Here is a 17,856-nt window from a genome sequence, read left to right as displayed (position 1 = left end):
CTCTTGCCGTGGCAATCTCTCGAAACTCTCAAGAATTGCGTGGTTGCTGCTTGCTAGCTAGTTTCATCATGCATCACAACATTTAGCATGCTGATTTATTTAGCTTAAACTCTTTGTTTTTCAATTTGAAATGTTTATATATATGAACACAACAACTACTAACAACCTGTTTGCAGTTGATGGAATCAAGGGACCTTACGATTCTATGGGTGTTGCATACACGAGCTCATTGACTTCGATCCCTAAAAAGAGAACTTAATACAATGGTCAAATTCAAATATAGTATTGATGTTCACCTGGTGAAATGCAGAAGTGCATGGTCAGAAACCTATAGTCGTACACCCAACTTTTGATTACTGATTGGAGGGATTTTCTTCCTCTTAGCTCCATTCACACAGCCACACAGCCAACCTATGTAGCACGGATTCGTATCCTCCTACTTGTCGTAGGAATGTTACCGTGTGACATTGGTGGTGGTTGAATCTCGTGAATATGAAGATTAAGTGTTTCACGTAAAATGAGATGGTAATAACGTGTGATTAATTAAGTTTTAATTATTACAAACTTGAAAAATGGATTAATATGATATTTTAGAACAACTTTTATATAGAAAGTTTTCACACGAAACACACCGCCTAGCGGTTTGAAAATCGTGCCACGAAAATCCAAAACTTAATCCATCCTTTTTAGAGGAAACAAACAGGGCCATTCTCTCTATCTACTCCGTCCATTCAAATCAATGGCTAGGGATTAATTGGCTTTCAACTACTGACCCATTATTTAGAAAATTATGTATAATAGATAATTTTCAACTACAAGTCAGAGGATACGAATCCCCCTACACCAAGTACACTAGGTATAGGTTTATGCATGCGGTTTAAACAGTTATATAAAATTTTTATAAAATTTGAGAAGATGGATTATGATGATACAAGACCTCACAATACATGCAACTCTAAATTCGATCTACACCTGAATTTGTTATCTTTGTTTCTTAAGATCAAATTTAGAGCTGCCTGTTCGTGTGATGTCTTATATCATCATAATCTATCTTCTCAAGTTCTCAAGTTTTATGAAAGGTTTATATAATTTTCTAAACCACATGCATACACCTACTATTACACATAGGTGTAGAAAATACTTTTCACACGATAGCATGAGCATGAGTACATCATTGATACAAAATTCAAAATTACTTCATATCAAAATATCCATGTTTGGATATGAAAGGAAGGGCTTTTATATCGATTTGTATTAAAAAAGAGCATATAATGCGTTGAATTTGTTCGGTTCCTTGTGATTTTCTATACAGCATGATAAATATCTCTAGAATTAGTTCAAAACTCGACTACATATACACAAGTAAAAGAAACATCAAGCCATCAAGCATCATGTGTATCTACATTCACACACACACATATATATATATATATATATATATATATATATATATATATATATATATATATATATACATATATATATATATATATATATATATATATATATATATATATTAAATTTGTTTGGTGCTCCATGGTGTCCGGGCACCATTGTTGAAATTGAGTATATACCAATTCAAATGAGTATGAAACTTTTTCAGTTACTTAGATATTAACACTAACTACTTTACTAACTAGTTCAAAGCAAGTTTGAACTGAATTTGAACTTGTTTTTGTTAGATTTTGGTTCTAGGTATATAGCATCCATACATATATGCCATATCCTTCAGACCTTCGCCAGGGAGCAATGCATACGGGATTACGGGTATACCCAGGATTTAGGAAGGAATCAAAGCTAATCGATCCCATCAAAAAAGAGGAAAAACCTAATACTAGATGATGTGATCACAGACAATTGGCATTGGCAAACGATGTACTATCACCGCTCAAACTCTCCAGTCCATCACCACTGACGAGCTCGAGCGCGGTCTTGAGGTTGGTGGCAACTTCTGACATGGCTGGCCGGCACTCCCCTGGGAACTGCAGGCAGCGCGATGCCGTGTGTGCCACCAGATTCGCCGCCTCGAGCTCCCTCGGCGTTGGCTCTGTCGCCATGCGACTGTCTAGTAACTTCCGCAGCTCTCCCGCCTCGATGAGTGGCAGCGCGAGGTGCACCAACCTCCTGGCATTGTCCTCCCTGTTCAAGTCAAGTGCCTTCCTCCCCGTCAATACCTCCAGCATCACAACTCCAGAACTGTAGATATCGCTTGTCGGTCTCAGACGACTAGTTTCAATGTACTCTGGGTCGATATATCCTGCCGTCCCACTGACTACAATATTACTACACTCCATCTCATCCCAGGTGAGCGACGCGCCAAAGTCAACCAATCGTGGCACCCAGGTGTCGTCGAGCATGACGTTGTTCGACTTGACGTCACGATGGATTATTGGCTGCACGGCGTAGTCGTGCAAATACTCTATGGCCCGCGACACGCCCAGCAATATCTCAATGCGCATCCTCCAGGACGCCCTCACTGGCGAGGAGGACCACTGCAGATTATGCAGGTGGTCGAAAAGTGAGCCGTTCTTCATGTGCTCCAAGACGAGCAGGCGCGCCTTCTCCTTCTTTTTACGGACTAACGGTAGGCCCTTATCCTCATCCACTGCACACCAGCCTAAAAGGCCTACGATGTGCTTGTGACGTACTTGGGAGAGGATTGTGATCTCTGCCCTGAATTCCTCCTCGCTGTCAGGGTGCAAGAACACATTCGCGCGCTTGATGGCCACCTCCCGAAAGTCTTGAAGCATTCCCACGTACACCGTTGCGTGGCCACCCCTACCAATCACACTGTTGAAGTTATTGGTCGCTGCCACAAGCTCCTTCAAAGTGAATTCTTGGACTCCGTGTGTGCGGGGTAACTCCCAATCGATCTTCGCAGCATTAGTACAAATAGGCACGAAAAATTAAAGACCATAGAGAATGTTTTGAGATAATGAACCAATGGAAGAATTAATACGACATTGAAATGAAATAGTACAAGTGTAAAACTGAGCTTGAGGCCACATGTACGTTTCAATTACCTGGAACTTATATCGGGGGCCTGCATATGTAGATGTTACGGTCGTGCCACCGCTAGGATTCGGCACGTTGTAGTTTCCATCGAAGCGGCGGGTGATGTTGATGTGGCTCACGATGTTAAAGTCGAGAAGGCACGAGTCGATCCTCCTCTGCACATCCCTGAACATGTCCGCCTGCCGCCCGGCCATCACCAACCGGTAGGCCGCGCTCCTCGCCTGGCAGGACGACGCGACGAGCTCGTGCGCCTCACGGAGCACGCCGTCCAGCTCGGCCATTCGGCACCGCATTACCTCTGCCTCCTGCAACTGCAACTGCGGTAGCATCTCCGAGATCAAGAGGACGCGGCCGGCCAGCTGCTGGCACTCCTTCTTGTTCTGCCGAGCTGTTGCTGCCGCTTGCACGATCATGAAGATGAGCCCACCGACGTCCACCCCAACAAGCTGCGCCACCGTCGCTGCCTGTCCCAGCCCGCCCCACAGCGCCATGGCAATCTCGCAACTCAGGCAGGATTCGAGTGATTGCAGGATTGTAACAAAAACACAGATGGATTCAGTGATTTAGAGAGGCAGAGGCCTCACACGGAGAAACTTCCTGGAAAGAAGGTGTGGACGTGGACTCCATAGACTTGTTGTTTCCTTGGTCGTTGCCTTTCCTGCTCAGCGAAATGGAAAATAGGCGAAGGTTAGAGGAAATTAATTACTACTACTGGCTTATGCGCCCATGTAGCATCGATCACACGGAAATGAAATGGCGCATCTCATGAGTGGCATTTCGTCGAGAATGTGGAGCTCAGGAAACCCACAGGATGTCACTGACAGTTTTATGAACAAAACCTCCATAAATCAATCACCACTATAGGGACGCGTGGTTTCCTGAGCTCCACATATACTCTCTCCGTTTCAAAAAAAAAAAGATAAACCCTATATTTACGTGTCCAATTTTAACTGTTTGTATTATATAAAATTTTTTTATAATTCGTATTTTTATTGGTGTTAGATGATAAAACATGATTAATACTTTGTGCGTGACTTGTTTTTTAATTTTTTTTTCATATTTTTTTCAAATAAGACGGACGGTAAAATATTGGGCACGGAAACCAAGGTTTGTCTTTTTTTGGGACGGAGGGAGTACTCCGTATGCTTGACGAAAATAGAACCCATCATAGGGACGTCACCTCAGTCAAGTCGTCTGCCAAGGGAGGGAAATTACCGCCATGGCCGTTCTTATCCTCTCACGCGGTGGAATCTGGAATCCGCGTCTTGTTTCGGCTCGGCATCTAATCAAAGAATTGTTTTTTTTGAAATTACATGTTCTTTTTATCAAATTTGTAAGAAAATACTGGTTTGGGAGGGAATTAAAAAATATACCGTTGTCGTGTTTTTTTGGCATCGCAGTCATGCCACTCTCGCAGGCCGGTAACGCAACGGCAAGGAGCCAAGGATATCGCCGATTGGGTGAGTGAAAACGAAAGCAGACGCGTGTTAAGGAACCAGCGGCACAAGACGAGCGACAGCAGGATGGAGCCGGGGTGAGGAGGCAGGGGTGACGCTCCGGTGCTCTCTACTTGTAGTATTATACTACGGCTGCATTTAGTTCCATCCAAAGTTTGGATTTTGGTTGAAATTGGAGATGATGTGACTGAAAAGTTAGTTGTATGTGTATGATAGGTTGATGTGATGGAATTTTACAAACTTTGGATCTAAACACACCCTACAAGTAGAATTAATCTCGACCCTTTATTTTAAGAGAGGTGCTCCAGTGCAATATACTTGCAGTATTCTACTCCAAGTAGAATTAATCTCGGCCGTTTATCTTAAAGGATAGATTAGTAATATGTTAATATAAATTAAGGGTAATTTTGGAATGGGATGATTTATCTGTCTCGTCAGGTACGGCGGAATCGGTGGCTCGACGCAAAGCATCTCGCCCCCCCCCCCCCCCACGCATCACCGCGATTTCTGCTTCTCCTCCCGGCAGGCGGCGGCGCTGCCCCCGACCCCCCGACGCAGGCACCGCATCTCTCCCGAGCCCCCGACGGATCACTGCATCACCGTGGTTTCCACTAGTCCTCCCGGCAGGCGGCGGCGCTGGTCGCGCCACCCCTGAGCCCCCGGCGCGGTCTTTGTTTTCCCATATATTTCCTGTAATTAGTTTTTGCCAAACTGATTGAAAGGTTCTTTAGCGGTTGACAAGGTATTCCGAGGCCTTCTTGCAGGTATATGAACCTCAACTCTAATTGTAACAAAAACAAATCATTCAATTGCGACTGTAGTTTATGAGAGTATTTGCAGAGTTTTCCACTGATACTGAACAATGGCATTGCATAAATTGTTTCTTTATGTTATTTCGAAAGTTCGCAAGTTATTTCCTCGTTAATTTCAGTATTTTGAAATTTGAATGGCTGGGTTATCAGATCAGTATCTGATCCGATGTGTTCAATTTGCATTGTTGTATTTAAGCCGAAAGAGACCCCCTCGCTGCTGGAGCAAACAACTGCCGGCAGGAAGGTGTGGCAATTTCTGGCTTGCTAGATAGAACTGGAGATTATGAAGGTGACTGGGTGCTTGTTGGAGATGTGCCGTGGGGGTGTGTTTTCCGTTCTGCCTTGCATTTTCAGAGAGTAGTAAACAAAGTTACTACATTTATTGGATACTGATTACGCAAACAGCAATGCTTAAAAATGATATGCAGTCTATTGCCTTAATTTTTTTTCAGTTTTATTGATTATCAAATGATTATCAAACTGAGAAAAAAGAATTCTACCATCAAACTAGACCATGCCTCCTATTTGATAGGAGCAATTTTACGGTTCTTAAGGAGATACCATGAGGTACCACTTTTTTATTGTAAATTTGATACCTTTTGATATCTAGATACTATAAGGTACTAAATTTTACAAAATTTTTAGTACCTCATAGTACCTTCTCAAGGACTGTAAAATTGCTTATCTGGTAGTCTGAAACTCCAAATCATGTAGGATGTTTGTTTCTTCAGTTAAGAGACTGAGAGTACTGAAGACATCTGACCTATCTTCATCTGTTAGTACCTCTTTCCACCTTCCTTCTATTACATTAAACTCACGGTAATCTCCGCATTTATTCTGAAATTTCTTCATGCCATGTAATCCATGCAGCTTATAACTTCTGGACGGAAAAGAACAGCAGCTGAGTGTTGACCTTCTTTTTTCGATCTGCTTTGACACTTTCAGTGGCCTGCTGTTCAGAAGAATATGATCCTCTGAGCTTGTATCATCGTCTCTTTCTCTCAATGTCTTGCTGTGCTGAGCTTGTAACCAGCCATTAGAGAAGACAGTCCAAGATTAGGGCAAAAGGATAGCTCCATCCAAGAGACGAATGCCATTCAGTGAGACATTGCACACAAATAACCAATAAGGTTATTGTGTCTCATAAACTTTGTATCTTTTGTATTAATGGCATTGTTTTTTATTGGATTAATGGCAGCAATAGCTATTATATGTAGTGTGCAAACAGGAGGATTTTTAACCTTCCCCAATACATTTTTTTTTCAGATCAGCTCTGAAAATACATATAGGCCACTTGAGCACTGTATTCTCTTATCAAGCCATGCTATAATTTACAGAAGTTTGTGAGAAGTACTCAGGAGATTGTGCATTTTATGATCTTGCAGGACTAGTTGTCATGGACACCTTTTTTTACCTTATCCATCAATAATATTCTCAGTCGTGCAAATGCCTTCTTTTACTTTCCTAACCTTCTGTATACATGCATAGCAGGGTCAGGTTCTTAGTGAGAGATGATGAAACAGAAGGGAGTGTGGAAAATTCTAATATGTTGTATTTTGATGTTTTCTTATATATTGGATCGACCCTCTCATAGGGTATATATAGGAGTACATAGGAGATAGAGACTTGGAGTACAATACAAGTAAGAGTAGATTTATCTCTAGGATTCTATCTCTAAGACTCTATCTTATCTCTAGGATTCTATCTCTAGGATATATCTTATCTCTATATATGTATTTGACTCTTATCTCTAACTAACATATTTATACTTCTAACATTCCCCCTCAGTCGTAACGGGAGCGAAGCGAACGATTGCGACTGGATTTGAAATCTTCTATTTCTTCATCTCTTTGAGTCATCATCATCGATTGCATCTCTGATGGTCGGTCCTCCACTTGGTGCCTGCGTCCCCTTCTGTGTCGTCCCTTGACTCTCCTCTATTCCCTCCCGCAGTCATAGCGGGAGTGTCATGGACGATAGCGATGACACGGACGCTTTTGACTGGAGTTTCCGTCAATGATTTTTGTTGTAGACGTTCGTTGATGTAGCCGATCATGAAGTAGCCGTGGTCGTGGTAGTTGATGTAGCCGCAAATAGCCGAAGGCGAAAAAAAATATTTATGCCATAGTGTGAAGACAAAAACTGTAATTGTTAGCATCTTGCACCCTATAGATGTCAGAGGATGCCATTAGGGATGTCTTACATATGTCAGAGGACGTCGTTGGCGATGAGGCCACCACTTCGGTTGGTCCTTTCACGCCATGTAGCGGTCATCACAATGATGATGCCGAGTTGATGCAGTCGTTATCGTCGTAGATGACGTGATCGATGCCGTCGTCGGTGACGCGGTCGTAGGACGCGGTCGATGTCGTCGATGAAGCGTCTTGCAGATTAATCTGTCAGAGGACGCGAGTGTCCATCTATGTGGACGAGTCAGTGGCGGCATGTTACCACGTTGATGAAGACCATCGGATCGGAGTCGATGTAGTCGTACAGCTGATGATGAGTGTTGTCCGTGTAGATCCGAAGACATGTGTTGTTGCCGCGGAGGGAGTCGATCTCGACGACCGGTGGCCGCCACAAATTCATGCGTGTGAATTCTCCTCGGGCTCGATTCACCGCGCTGCTGCTTGCCCTCGGGCTCGGTTTCTCTGATTCTTGCTGCTCGATATGACGCTTGAATTGGCTATAAAGATTGATGGACAATGGTTGCTTCCGCTCAGGAGGATCGCTTTTTATGTGGCTAATGAAGAAACTAATCTAATCTAATGCTAATTAATGGAATTGGCGGCTGATTAGGCACTTGCTTCTTCGGCTAATGATTGAAGAGGCTAGCTAGCTTGCGTTGCCCCAGGGAGAGCTTACAGATTCATCTCGTCTCCCTGGGGCAGCGCCGAAGGATGGATGAATTGTATCAAAGATCGGTCGACGCTAGTCTATGGCTCTAATACCATGTGGAAAATTCTAATATATTGTATTTTGATGTTTTCTTATATATTGGATCGACCCTCTCATAGGGTATATATAGGAGTACATAGGAAATAGAGACTTGGAGTACAATACAAGTAAGAGTAGATTTATCTCTAGAATTCTATCTCTAAGACTCTATCTTATCTCTAGGATACTATCTCTAGGATATATCTTATCTCTATATATATATTTGACTCTAATGTCTAACTAACATATTTATACTTCTAACAGGGAGCTCCAGTAGCATGTTTTGGTTCTTGAAGCCTTGCACATTTCTAGTGGAGTAACAGCAAAATAACCAGAAGCTTTGAAGAATTGCACTTTATGTAGTCAGGATACATTATTTCATTCTATTTGATTCCAATTTGGCCAATTCATATGATCGACATTTTTGTCAGGAAATAAACAGCAAGCAATGTATAGTTACTTACCAAAGTGATACATGTTTGAGAGATTCTTTCCATATGTTGGGTTCAAGATATAGAAAAATATTGTTCTTATGTGGCTTAATTATTTTGTATGAGATACTGCCATTTTCTTTGAAAAAACCATGGTTTTCTGGTCGATCGCTCCTAGAATATAGCGAACGGTTTATTTTGTATAAATAAAAAATTAAGTCCATGACTAGGTCAATTTTAAAAAAAACATTGTTTTTTTTGTCGATAAAAAAGCTTCTAGAATACAGCGGAACGGTTTATTTTGGACAAATAAAAAATTAAATCCGCGACTAGGTCGATTTTAAAAAACCATGGTTTTCTGGTCGATCGCTCCTACAGTGTAGCGGAACGGTTTATTTTGGACAAATAAAAAACTAAGTCCTCGACCGAGACGATTCTAAACAAACCATTGTTTCTGGTCAATTACTCCTAGAATATAGCGAACGGTTTATTTTGGATAAATAAAAAATTAAGTCCATGACCGGGTTGGTTTTTAAAAAACAATTGTTTCCGGTCGATCGCTCTTAGAATATAGCGGAATGGTTTATTTTGGACAAATAAAAAATTAAGTCTGTGACCGTCCGAACCGGGTCGATCTTAAAAATCCATCCATAGATTTCCAGTCGATCGCTCCTAGAATATGGCGGAACGGTTTATTTTGGACAAATAAATAATTAAGTCCGCGACTTGGTCGATTTTAAAAAACCATTGTTTTACAGTCGATCGCTCATAGAATATAGCGGAACGGTTTATTTTGTACAAATAAAAAATTAAGTCCACGACTGTCCGGATTAGGTCGATTTTAAAAAACCAAGGTTTTCCAATCGATCGCTCCTAGAATATAGCGGAACGGTTTATTTTGGACAAATAAAATATTAAGTCAGCGACCGGGTCGATTTTAAAAACCATGGTTTTCCGGTTGATTACTCCTAGAATATATCATAACGGTTTCTTTTGGACAAATAAAAATTTAAGTACGCGACCAGGTTGATTTTAGAAAACATAGTTTTCTGGTCAATCGCTCATAGAATATAGCGGAACAGTTTATTTTGGAAAAATAAAAAAATAAGTCCGCAAAAAGGTAGATTTTAAAAAACCATGGTTTTGCGGTCGATATCTCCTAGAATATAGCTGAACGGTTTCTTTTGGACAAATAAAAAATTAAGTACGCGACTGGGTCGATTTTAAAAACCATGGTTTTCCGGTCGATCGCTCATAGAATATAGCGGAACGGTTTATTTTAGACAAATAAAAAATTAAGTCCGCGACCGGGTCGATTTTTAAAAACCATGGTTTTCCGGTCAATCGCTCATAGAATATAGCGGAACGGTTTATTTTGAACAAATAAAAAATTAAGTCCGTGACCGGAACAATTTTAAAAAACCATGGTTTTCTAGTCGATTGCTCATAAAATATAGCGGAACGGTTTATTTCTCACAAATAAAAAAATAAGTCCGCGATTGTCCGGACTGGGTCGATTTTAAGAAACCATTGTTTTCCGATCGATCGCTCCTAGAATATGGCGAAACGGTTTATTTTGGACAAATACAAATCAAGTCCACGACCGTCCGGACGGGTCGATTTTTAAAAAGACACGCATGGTTGTTCGACGTCGGTTGTAAATTCTGTCGGAATCTATCCCCATTTTTTATCCCGTACTTGGAGATAATATATCCCATATTATTCTGCTCTATTATTCTGTTCTGATCCCCTGTTACTTGGAGACAAGGTTATTACTACCGATCTCGGCAGATTTTTTAATCTATTTTCTATTTTTCCCATATCGATCCCCAATTTTGCCGTACCGCCATTCTGTTAATCCGTTCTGATCCCCTGTTATCTCTGGTATCACGTACTTGGACGGTTAGAGAGTGAACAGTTAGATAATTACAAATTACAATAATACCCCTACGTGAATTATTATCTTTGGACAAATATACCCCTCTACATTTCTACTCCCATAAAATCTGGTGGGAGTAGAATTAGATCTCAAACCTACGATTAAATACGATCAATGGCTCAGATTAATTTCTACTACAAGTAGAAAGCATTGGAGCGAGACTCTTATTTTAAAGGGTCGGTAAGTAATCTCTTAATATAGTTTAGGGATAATTTTGGTATGGGATGTTTTGTTAGGTTCGCATCGCATCAGGTTCGGTAGATGGGCACAGCAGGCACCACTGGCGATTGCTACAGCACGGCGTCGTCGTCTCTCGCCGGCAAGGGCCACTGCGCGGTGTAGACAGCCGACGGGGCGCGGTTCAAGGTGCTATTGGCGTACCTTGGCACAGCGGTCTTCGGTGAGCTCCTCGCCATGTCTCAGAAGGAGTTTGGCTTCGCCGGCGACGATGGCAAGATCACGTTGACGTGCGATGCGTCGGTGGAGTATGTCATGTGCTTGATTAGCAGAGATGCCTGAAGAGGTTGAGAGGGCGTTCTTGAGCTCCATGGCAAGTTCTTGCCACAGTGTCGGAATAATCAGCCATCAGTTTTCCATTTGTACATAGATCCTGATGTAAAATTTAGGGCTATTAGATGAAATGAATCGTTCAGATGATTGCAGAAATTAATGTCACGAATTCTTAGCTTCTTCCATGCATGCTGAAACTCTGAACTCGCGGCAACGCATCTGCCAGGAGAAATTCTGGCCTCATCATCCCCGTGCCTTGGCTAAGAAAAATGAGAAAACAAAATTCGATCACGTCGGACATGGCGCACTCCAAGAACACCACGCGCGCGAGAACGGCCGTTACGGCATCATGTCGGACTCGGGATCGGCTGCTACGGCCGGCCGAGGTAGGTCTCCACGCTGCTGCCGGCAGGGGATGGAGGGGAATGGCATCGGGATGGAGTTTAATGGCGTCGATAGGATATGATAGGATAGGGAGAGGGTGAGTTAGATACTGATAAATTACAATAATACCCCTATACGAATTATTATCTCCGGACGAATATGCCCCTTCATATTTCTACTACGACTAACTCTGATTGAAGTAGAAATATATCACAACAATACAATTAAATATGATCAACGGTTTAGATTACTTTCTACTTATTAAATATGATCAACGGTTTAGATTACTTTTTACTCCAAGTAGAAAGTATCGGAGCGGAGCTCGAGAGGGCAGAGCCTGAAGCTGCAGAGGGAGGGAATCTGCGCCGTACTACAAAACTAATCCAAAGTATTGTGGGCCAGAGTGGGCCGTGTAACTAAGTCCTATTTTGTAATGCTGTAACGTGTGAGGGGAAAGAACGAGTAGGTGGGATTCTTAGTATAAGAACTGAGTTAAAGCTAGAGGAAGAACTTGTCTGGCGACCATGGTGGCGTAGGTGGCGGCGGCTCCATAGCCTGATGCAAGGAATATCACACGGAGACCACAGCCTTCGGAATGGATCATCATTGGATCCGAACAGCAATTCACTCGTTTATTCCAGATGTCAGTTATTCCTTCCTTGCAATTCAATCGTGATAATCTTGGACAATGCCACATTTTTGGATACGTATATTTTTGGTTAAATTTGTTATTTTTTTATAACTTATAAAAGTTGAATTTGAATTAAATGTTTGTGGAGTGATATATTATATATCAATAGGTGTTGTCAATTTTTTAAACTTTTTTATAATTATTTATTCCCTCCGTTTCTAAATAGTTTAACCGTTCATCCTATTAAAAAATATGCTAAAATATCAACGGTGTTGGTTACGTATAGTTACATTGCAGTTACACTCAATTTACTATGTAGTTATTACATTAGAGTTCTATATTTGAAAGCTTTTGAGAAAAAAACTGTTGGAAAGTTTTATAGATAGTCCCATTTGATTTCACAAATATATATGCCAGTTTTGGACAGCAGCAGCGGGTTTGCATTGGAAACGACTTATTATAAATATGAAGTGGTTGTTCACTTTGATGTCATTTTTAACCATACTATTTTTTGGCAAAGTTGCCAAAAGAATGGCTACGTTTAATTTGTTGTCAAATTTGGTAAATACATAGGAAATCTTGCCAAAATTTTGGCAATATTATCCACTTGCTAAAATTTTAATATTGCTAAAATTTAGTAATATTTATTTTGGCTACAATCTGAACAGCCCCTAAATATTTGCAGATTCATATCAAGCTGGTCGCTACACGTCGAAACGGACGAGCTCGAGCGCCGCCTTGAGATCGACCACGACTTCCGAGATGGCCTGCCGTTTCACCCAATCATGCAGCAAGCAGCGCGCTGCCGTGCGCGCCACCATGTCCGCCGCCCGGAGCTGCCTCCGCGTCGGCGTCGGCGTCAGGCGTTTGTCCAGAAGCTTCCGCGCCTTCCCCGACCTTATCACTGGCAGCGCCAAGTCCACCAAGCTCTCGGGGGCGAAACCCGTACACCCATCCTTCAGTACCACCGCTCGTTGAGACAGTGCCTTCCTCCCCGTCAACTCCTCCAGCATCACGACGCCGAGGCCGTAGACGTCGCTCGCCGGACTGATGCACCCCGTCGCGACGTACTCCGGGGCGGCGTAGCCGTGCGTGCCAACGACCGGCAGCTCCGAGCTACACTCCCTCTCGTCCCAGGTGAGCGACAGGCCGAAGTCCGTCAGGCGCGGCGCCCACGCGTCGTCGAGCAGGATGTTGGACGGCTTGATGTCGCGGTGGATCACCGGCCGCCGCCGCTCGCCGCCGGAGGAGGACTGCAGGTGCTCGACGGCCCGCGACACGCCCAGCAGTATCTCGATGCGCGTTCTCCACGACGTCGTCACCGGCGACGACGACAACGGCGACGACGGGGCACCGTGCAGGTGGTCGTCGAGCGTGCCGTTCTTCATGTACTCGTACACGACCAGGTGCTTCTCCTCCGCCGCGCACCAGCCCAGGAGGCGGACGATGTGGCTGTGGCGGATCGAGAGGAGCGAGAGCTCCGCCTGGAACTCCTCCTCGACTGCCAGAGATAGGTTGCTGTTGCCTACCAGCTGCTTGACGGCCACCTCCCGCCCGTCGGCAAGCCATCCCTTGTACACCCTGGCTACTGGGTTTGTACCGATCTGTCTGTCAGTTGCAAAGTTATTGGTCGCCGCAGCGAGCTCTGCCATGGTGAATCTCTCACCTTCCTAGGATACACAAGACAAAGCATACAAATTAACAAGTTTTTTCTTCATCAGAGCAAGCACCAAGAGATGGTATTAATTTCGGAAGAAGCCGAATAAAAATTTGTGAGCAATTTTACAGTCCTTAAGGAGGTACAGAAAATTTAGTATAAAACTAGGAAGGTAGCCCGCGCGTTCACGCGAGCATGCGTCGTACGCTAAGTTTGAGACACTCATAAGAGCGAAATATTAGCCGGAGAAGATATCCACGGTTTCTCCGTTGTTTTCATTGGCATTAATTGTTTTTATAATTTTCTAACCTATTAGCTTTATATTCATGTTGTGATGTAGGAATGATTGCAGAGTACCATGTGAATAGGTAGCGTTTGTAGAAAGTTTAACAAACTTTTAGTATATAATAGATAGATGGATTATAATGTGTTGGTTATCTAATGTTTGATTTTAATTAATCTTAAACTTTGCTAGGTAGAAAATTAAAAGATGGAAAGTATATATAACAGATGATAGGAGACAGATGGAGGGACCGACGTACGTATGTTACGTAGGTGATGATTGGGAGAGGATGCCTAGGAGGTGGTGGGGTAGGGGTGAGATGAGATTTATGGATGGGTTGTTGGATTTTGTTTAAAGATAGATCTAATAGTGAAAAATGATGGATCCACTGTATTAAATAAAAATTAAAGTTTGGATGTTTTGTTTTTTTTCCTCGAAATTTCTTTGATTTGTCTAATTTATTAAAGCGTCGAGCAACGATTTAGGAGTGTTTGTAGTACATACGTATTTTCTGTCGTACGTTTTCCATGTGAACTTTACGAACGTACGCATTTTATCTCTCACGTGGCGGGGGATCAGGAAGGAAAGATTACTTTTTTATTTTTTTTAAGTATGATAATGTAATGGTCTAAAATATTAGGTCAGTTAATTTAAGTAAAAATAAATGCTACATTTTTCTTGGAATACCTATGATTTTCTCTAATTCATTGGAGTGTTATGTAGTGATGTAGGAGCGTTTATGGAATACCGCGTGACGGATTGGTAGCGTTTGTAGAAGGTTTAATAAACTTTTAGTATATGATAGATAGATAGATTATAAGCTGTTAGTTATTTAATGTTTGATTTTATTTAATCTTAAACTTGGCTAGGTAGAAAACTAAAAGATGGAAACAGTAATCGACGATAGGAGATAGGAGACAGGGAGGGACGGACGTACGTATGTTAAGTACGTGATATGATGATGGGGAGAGGATGCCCAGGAGGTGGTGGGTTAGGGGTGGGATTGGATTTATGGATGGGTTGTTGGATTTTGTTTAAAGATAGATCTAATGGTGAAATAATTTCTTCGATTTCTCTATTTATTGGAGCGCTAAGCAACGATTTAGAAACGTTTGTAGAAAGTTTGATGGATTTTTAGTATATAATATATTTAAAAAATTCAACAGGATCATAAATTAGATACTCCCTCTATCCCATAATATAAGGCGTGGTCAAAGTTAGCACGGTCATCAAAACTAATCTTTAGCTTATAACTTTTCATATACTATAAGATTTGTAGCAACAAAATTTTAACCATATGAAAGTAAATTTTAATTTCAATTTAATGATATATTTTTAACAAATAAAATTCATTTTATATTATACTAAGTGGTAGTCAAATTTTTAAATGTAAAATCTTAAAGTATGTGTGCGCCTTATATGGTAGAATGAAAGGAGTATATTTTCTTTTAAAAAATTAAAAGATGGTTTAAAGCACGTTGATAGGATATTTTATATTTTTTATTATGGATCCTAATTTTACTACATATCTATATTTGTGAAGTAATATACTCCGTATTTTATTTTTATATTGTAAAAAATAAAATAGACCGTCAATTTTTTTTCCTCCAGGCAGCAGAAGGAAAGCTTCGTTTTCAATAGTAATGTACGTACTCAAGTTTTTGTTTCCAATCATACGTACGTAGTACCTACGTAGGGAGACAGCCCATATGTAGTCGGAGGAAGTTATTATTTTTTAATAATAAATTTAATCTAATGGTGTAAAATAGTGGGTCCACAAATTAAGCGAAAATCAACGGTACGGTTAGTACGGGTCCACCAATTTAAGTGAAAATCAACGGTGAGATTAGATAGTGCCATGTGGCGGCTTAAGAGTGTTTATAGGAGTGCCACATGGCGGCGTTAGAGCGTTTATAGGAAGTTTAATGGACTTTTAGTATATAATAGATAGATTGCTTAAAATTTGTACCTCCTCAAGAACTATAAAATTGCTTAAAATTTGTAGTACCATCTCATGATTCGGGAGTCCTGCAGATGCGGATGGCACGATCGCGTCGTTTGGAAGAAGAACTCTGTAGATTCGATCGAGGCGGCGGGTGATGTCGATGTGGCTGATGAAGGGGAAGACGAGGAGGTACGAGTCGATCTTGCTCTGAACTTCTCTGAACCTCTCGGCCTGCCGCCATGCCATCACCAACCGGTAGGCCGCGGCCCTTCCCTGGCACGATGTCACGAGCTCGTGCGCCTCCCGGAGCGCGTCGTCGAGCCCCGCGAGCGGCCGCCGGACCTCCGGCCGCCGCATCACCTCCGGATCCTGCAGGTGCGGCAGCAACTCGGCGATCATGAAGACGCGGCGGGCGAGCGGCTCGCACTCCTTCTTGTTCTGTCGAGCCGTCATCGCCGCCTGCATGATGACGGAGATGAGGCTGCCGACATCCGCCCCGACCAGCTGCGCCACCGTCGCCGCCTGCCCCAGCCCGCTCCACATGGTCTCGCCGTGGCGATCTCCAAACTCGCAAGGATTAATTGAGCTGTCTACTTGTTGCTTGGTGGCAAGAAGAGCAAACGAATGGTAAGGTGAGGAAAATCACTGGAAGGTGGATGATTGGGATAGTGTAGGACGTGAACGATGTCAAGCAGTTTTGTCTGACCGAGGAAAAGGTTGGAAAATGGAAGAAGCTGACACAACTAGCAGGAGTCCAGTTCAGCGGATTAATTTGGTCCAAGCCATAGTGGAAAAATGGAGTATTGGCGCTTCGTGGGTGATCTCTCCACTGTCAGGCATCCAGTAGTTTTGGCGCAAAGCCAGGAGATCTCTCTATCGTTGATAAAAATGGAAAACTAATCTGCATATCATTCAAATGCTTACCAAAAAATTTCATAAGATAGAGTAATATGTGATAGATCACTCCACAAACATATATGGTCAAATTTAACTTCTACATGTAATAAAAAACAAATTTGACTATGAATATACATTAACTAGCAGTAATTTAATTTGTTTTTTTTGCAACTTATATGTTTGTAGAGTGATATATCACACGTTAATACTTCTCTTTTTTTTAAGTTTTTGCTGACTATTTAAGTGACACGCAAATAACGAGAAGATATCTTCTCGAGAGTTTAAAATCCACTCTCGATAAGAATCTGTCGGCGCTCAGGTCAGGGTGGGCATTCGGTCTAACCGAAAAAATCGGTTCGGTTCTTCGGTCTTTTGGAAAATTCGGTCTTCCCAATCACAAGACCGATCGGTCTTCAAGAAAACTCAAGACTGAGCATTTCGGTCTTTGGTTAGTTCGGTTCGGTCTCGGTCATATACCGAACTAGCCATAACAGCAGTTTAAATAGCAAAAAAAATTAATCACAAAAAAAATACTCCATACAAGATCAATGAATTGAAGCAACTTAGATGAAGAACTACAATATGATACCACTAGAGCATGATTCAGAAAAAACAAGAAGCAAATCAAAGCAAATCGATCTCCACAATTCCACCTGAAGCTCCAGATCCCGTCGATCCCGTCGATCTCCCACCGTCGCTTTCATCCCCGACCGGCCTCCTCAGCCATCTAGGTCTCCGGCACAGGTGAAAGGGCGGCGCCGAGGTGGACGCGTCCTGGCTAGAGGCGGCGGCCGTGGCATGATGGAGGGAATGGAGGCGGAGGGCAGAGGCGGCACCGGCGCCGGCGCAGTGGAGGCTGGAGTCCGAGGGCGAAAGCGGCGCGGTGGAGGCGGAGCAGTGAAGGCCGAGCGGCGGTGAGCGCGAAAGCGCAACGGATGGGGAGGAATGCGGCGCTGAC

The 17,856-nt window shown here is 42.5% G+C and overlaps 2 protein-coding genes across 2 annotated transcripts; both read right to left on the bottom strand.

Moving 5' to 3' along the window:
* Window positions 1-1,688: 1,688 nt before the first annotated feature.
* Window positions 1,689-3,794, bottom strand: LOC127754338 (putative serine/threonine-protein kinase-like protein CCR3). The gene is made up of 2 exons (XM_052279833.1): window positions 3,024-3,794; window positions 1,689-2,873 (listed from the first exon to the last, which is right to left on the bottom strand). Exons 1-2 carry the CDS (start codon window positions 3,504-3,506, stop codon window positions 1,848-1,850), a joined length of 1,509 nt encoding a protein of 502 aa, XP_052135793.1. The 5' UTR covers window positions 3,507-3,794; the 3' UTR covers window positions 1,689-1,847.
* A 9,026-nt stretch (window positions 3,795-12,820) lies between these two features.
* On the bottom strand, window positions 12,821-16,544 carry LOC127755860 (putative serine/threonine-protein kinase-like protein CCR3). Its single transcript, XM_052281482.1, has 2 exons — window positions 16,065-16,544; window positions 12,821-13,786 (listed from the first exon to the last, which is right to left on the bottom strand). Exons 1-2 carry the CDS (start codon window positions 16,542-16,544, stop codon window positions 12,821-12,823), a joined length of 1,446 nt encoding a protein of 481 aa, XP_052137442.1.
* Between the last annotated feature and the right edge of the window lie 1,312 nt (window positions 16,545-17,856).

This window comes from Oryza glaberrima, chromosome 11 (assembly GCF_000147395.1).
Source record: "Oryza glaberrima chromosome 11, OglaRS2, whole genome shotgun sequence".
Lineage (NCBI taxonomy): Eukaryota > Viridiplantae > Streptophyta > Magnoliopsida > Poales > Poaceae > Oryza > Oryza glaberrima.
Note: the sequence above shows the minus strand (reverse complement) of the source record. Positions and strands in the feature narration are given on the sequence as shown.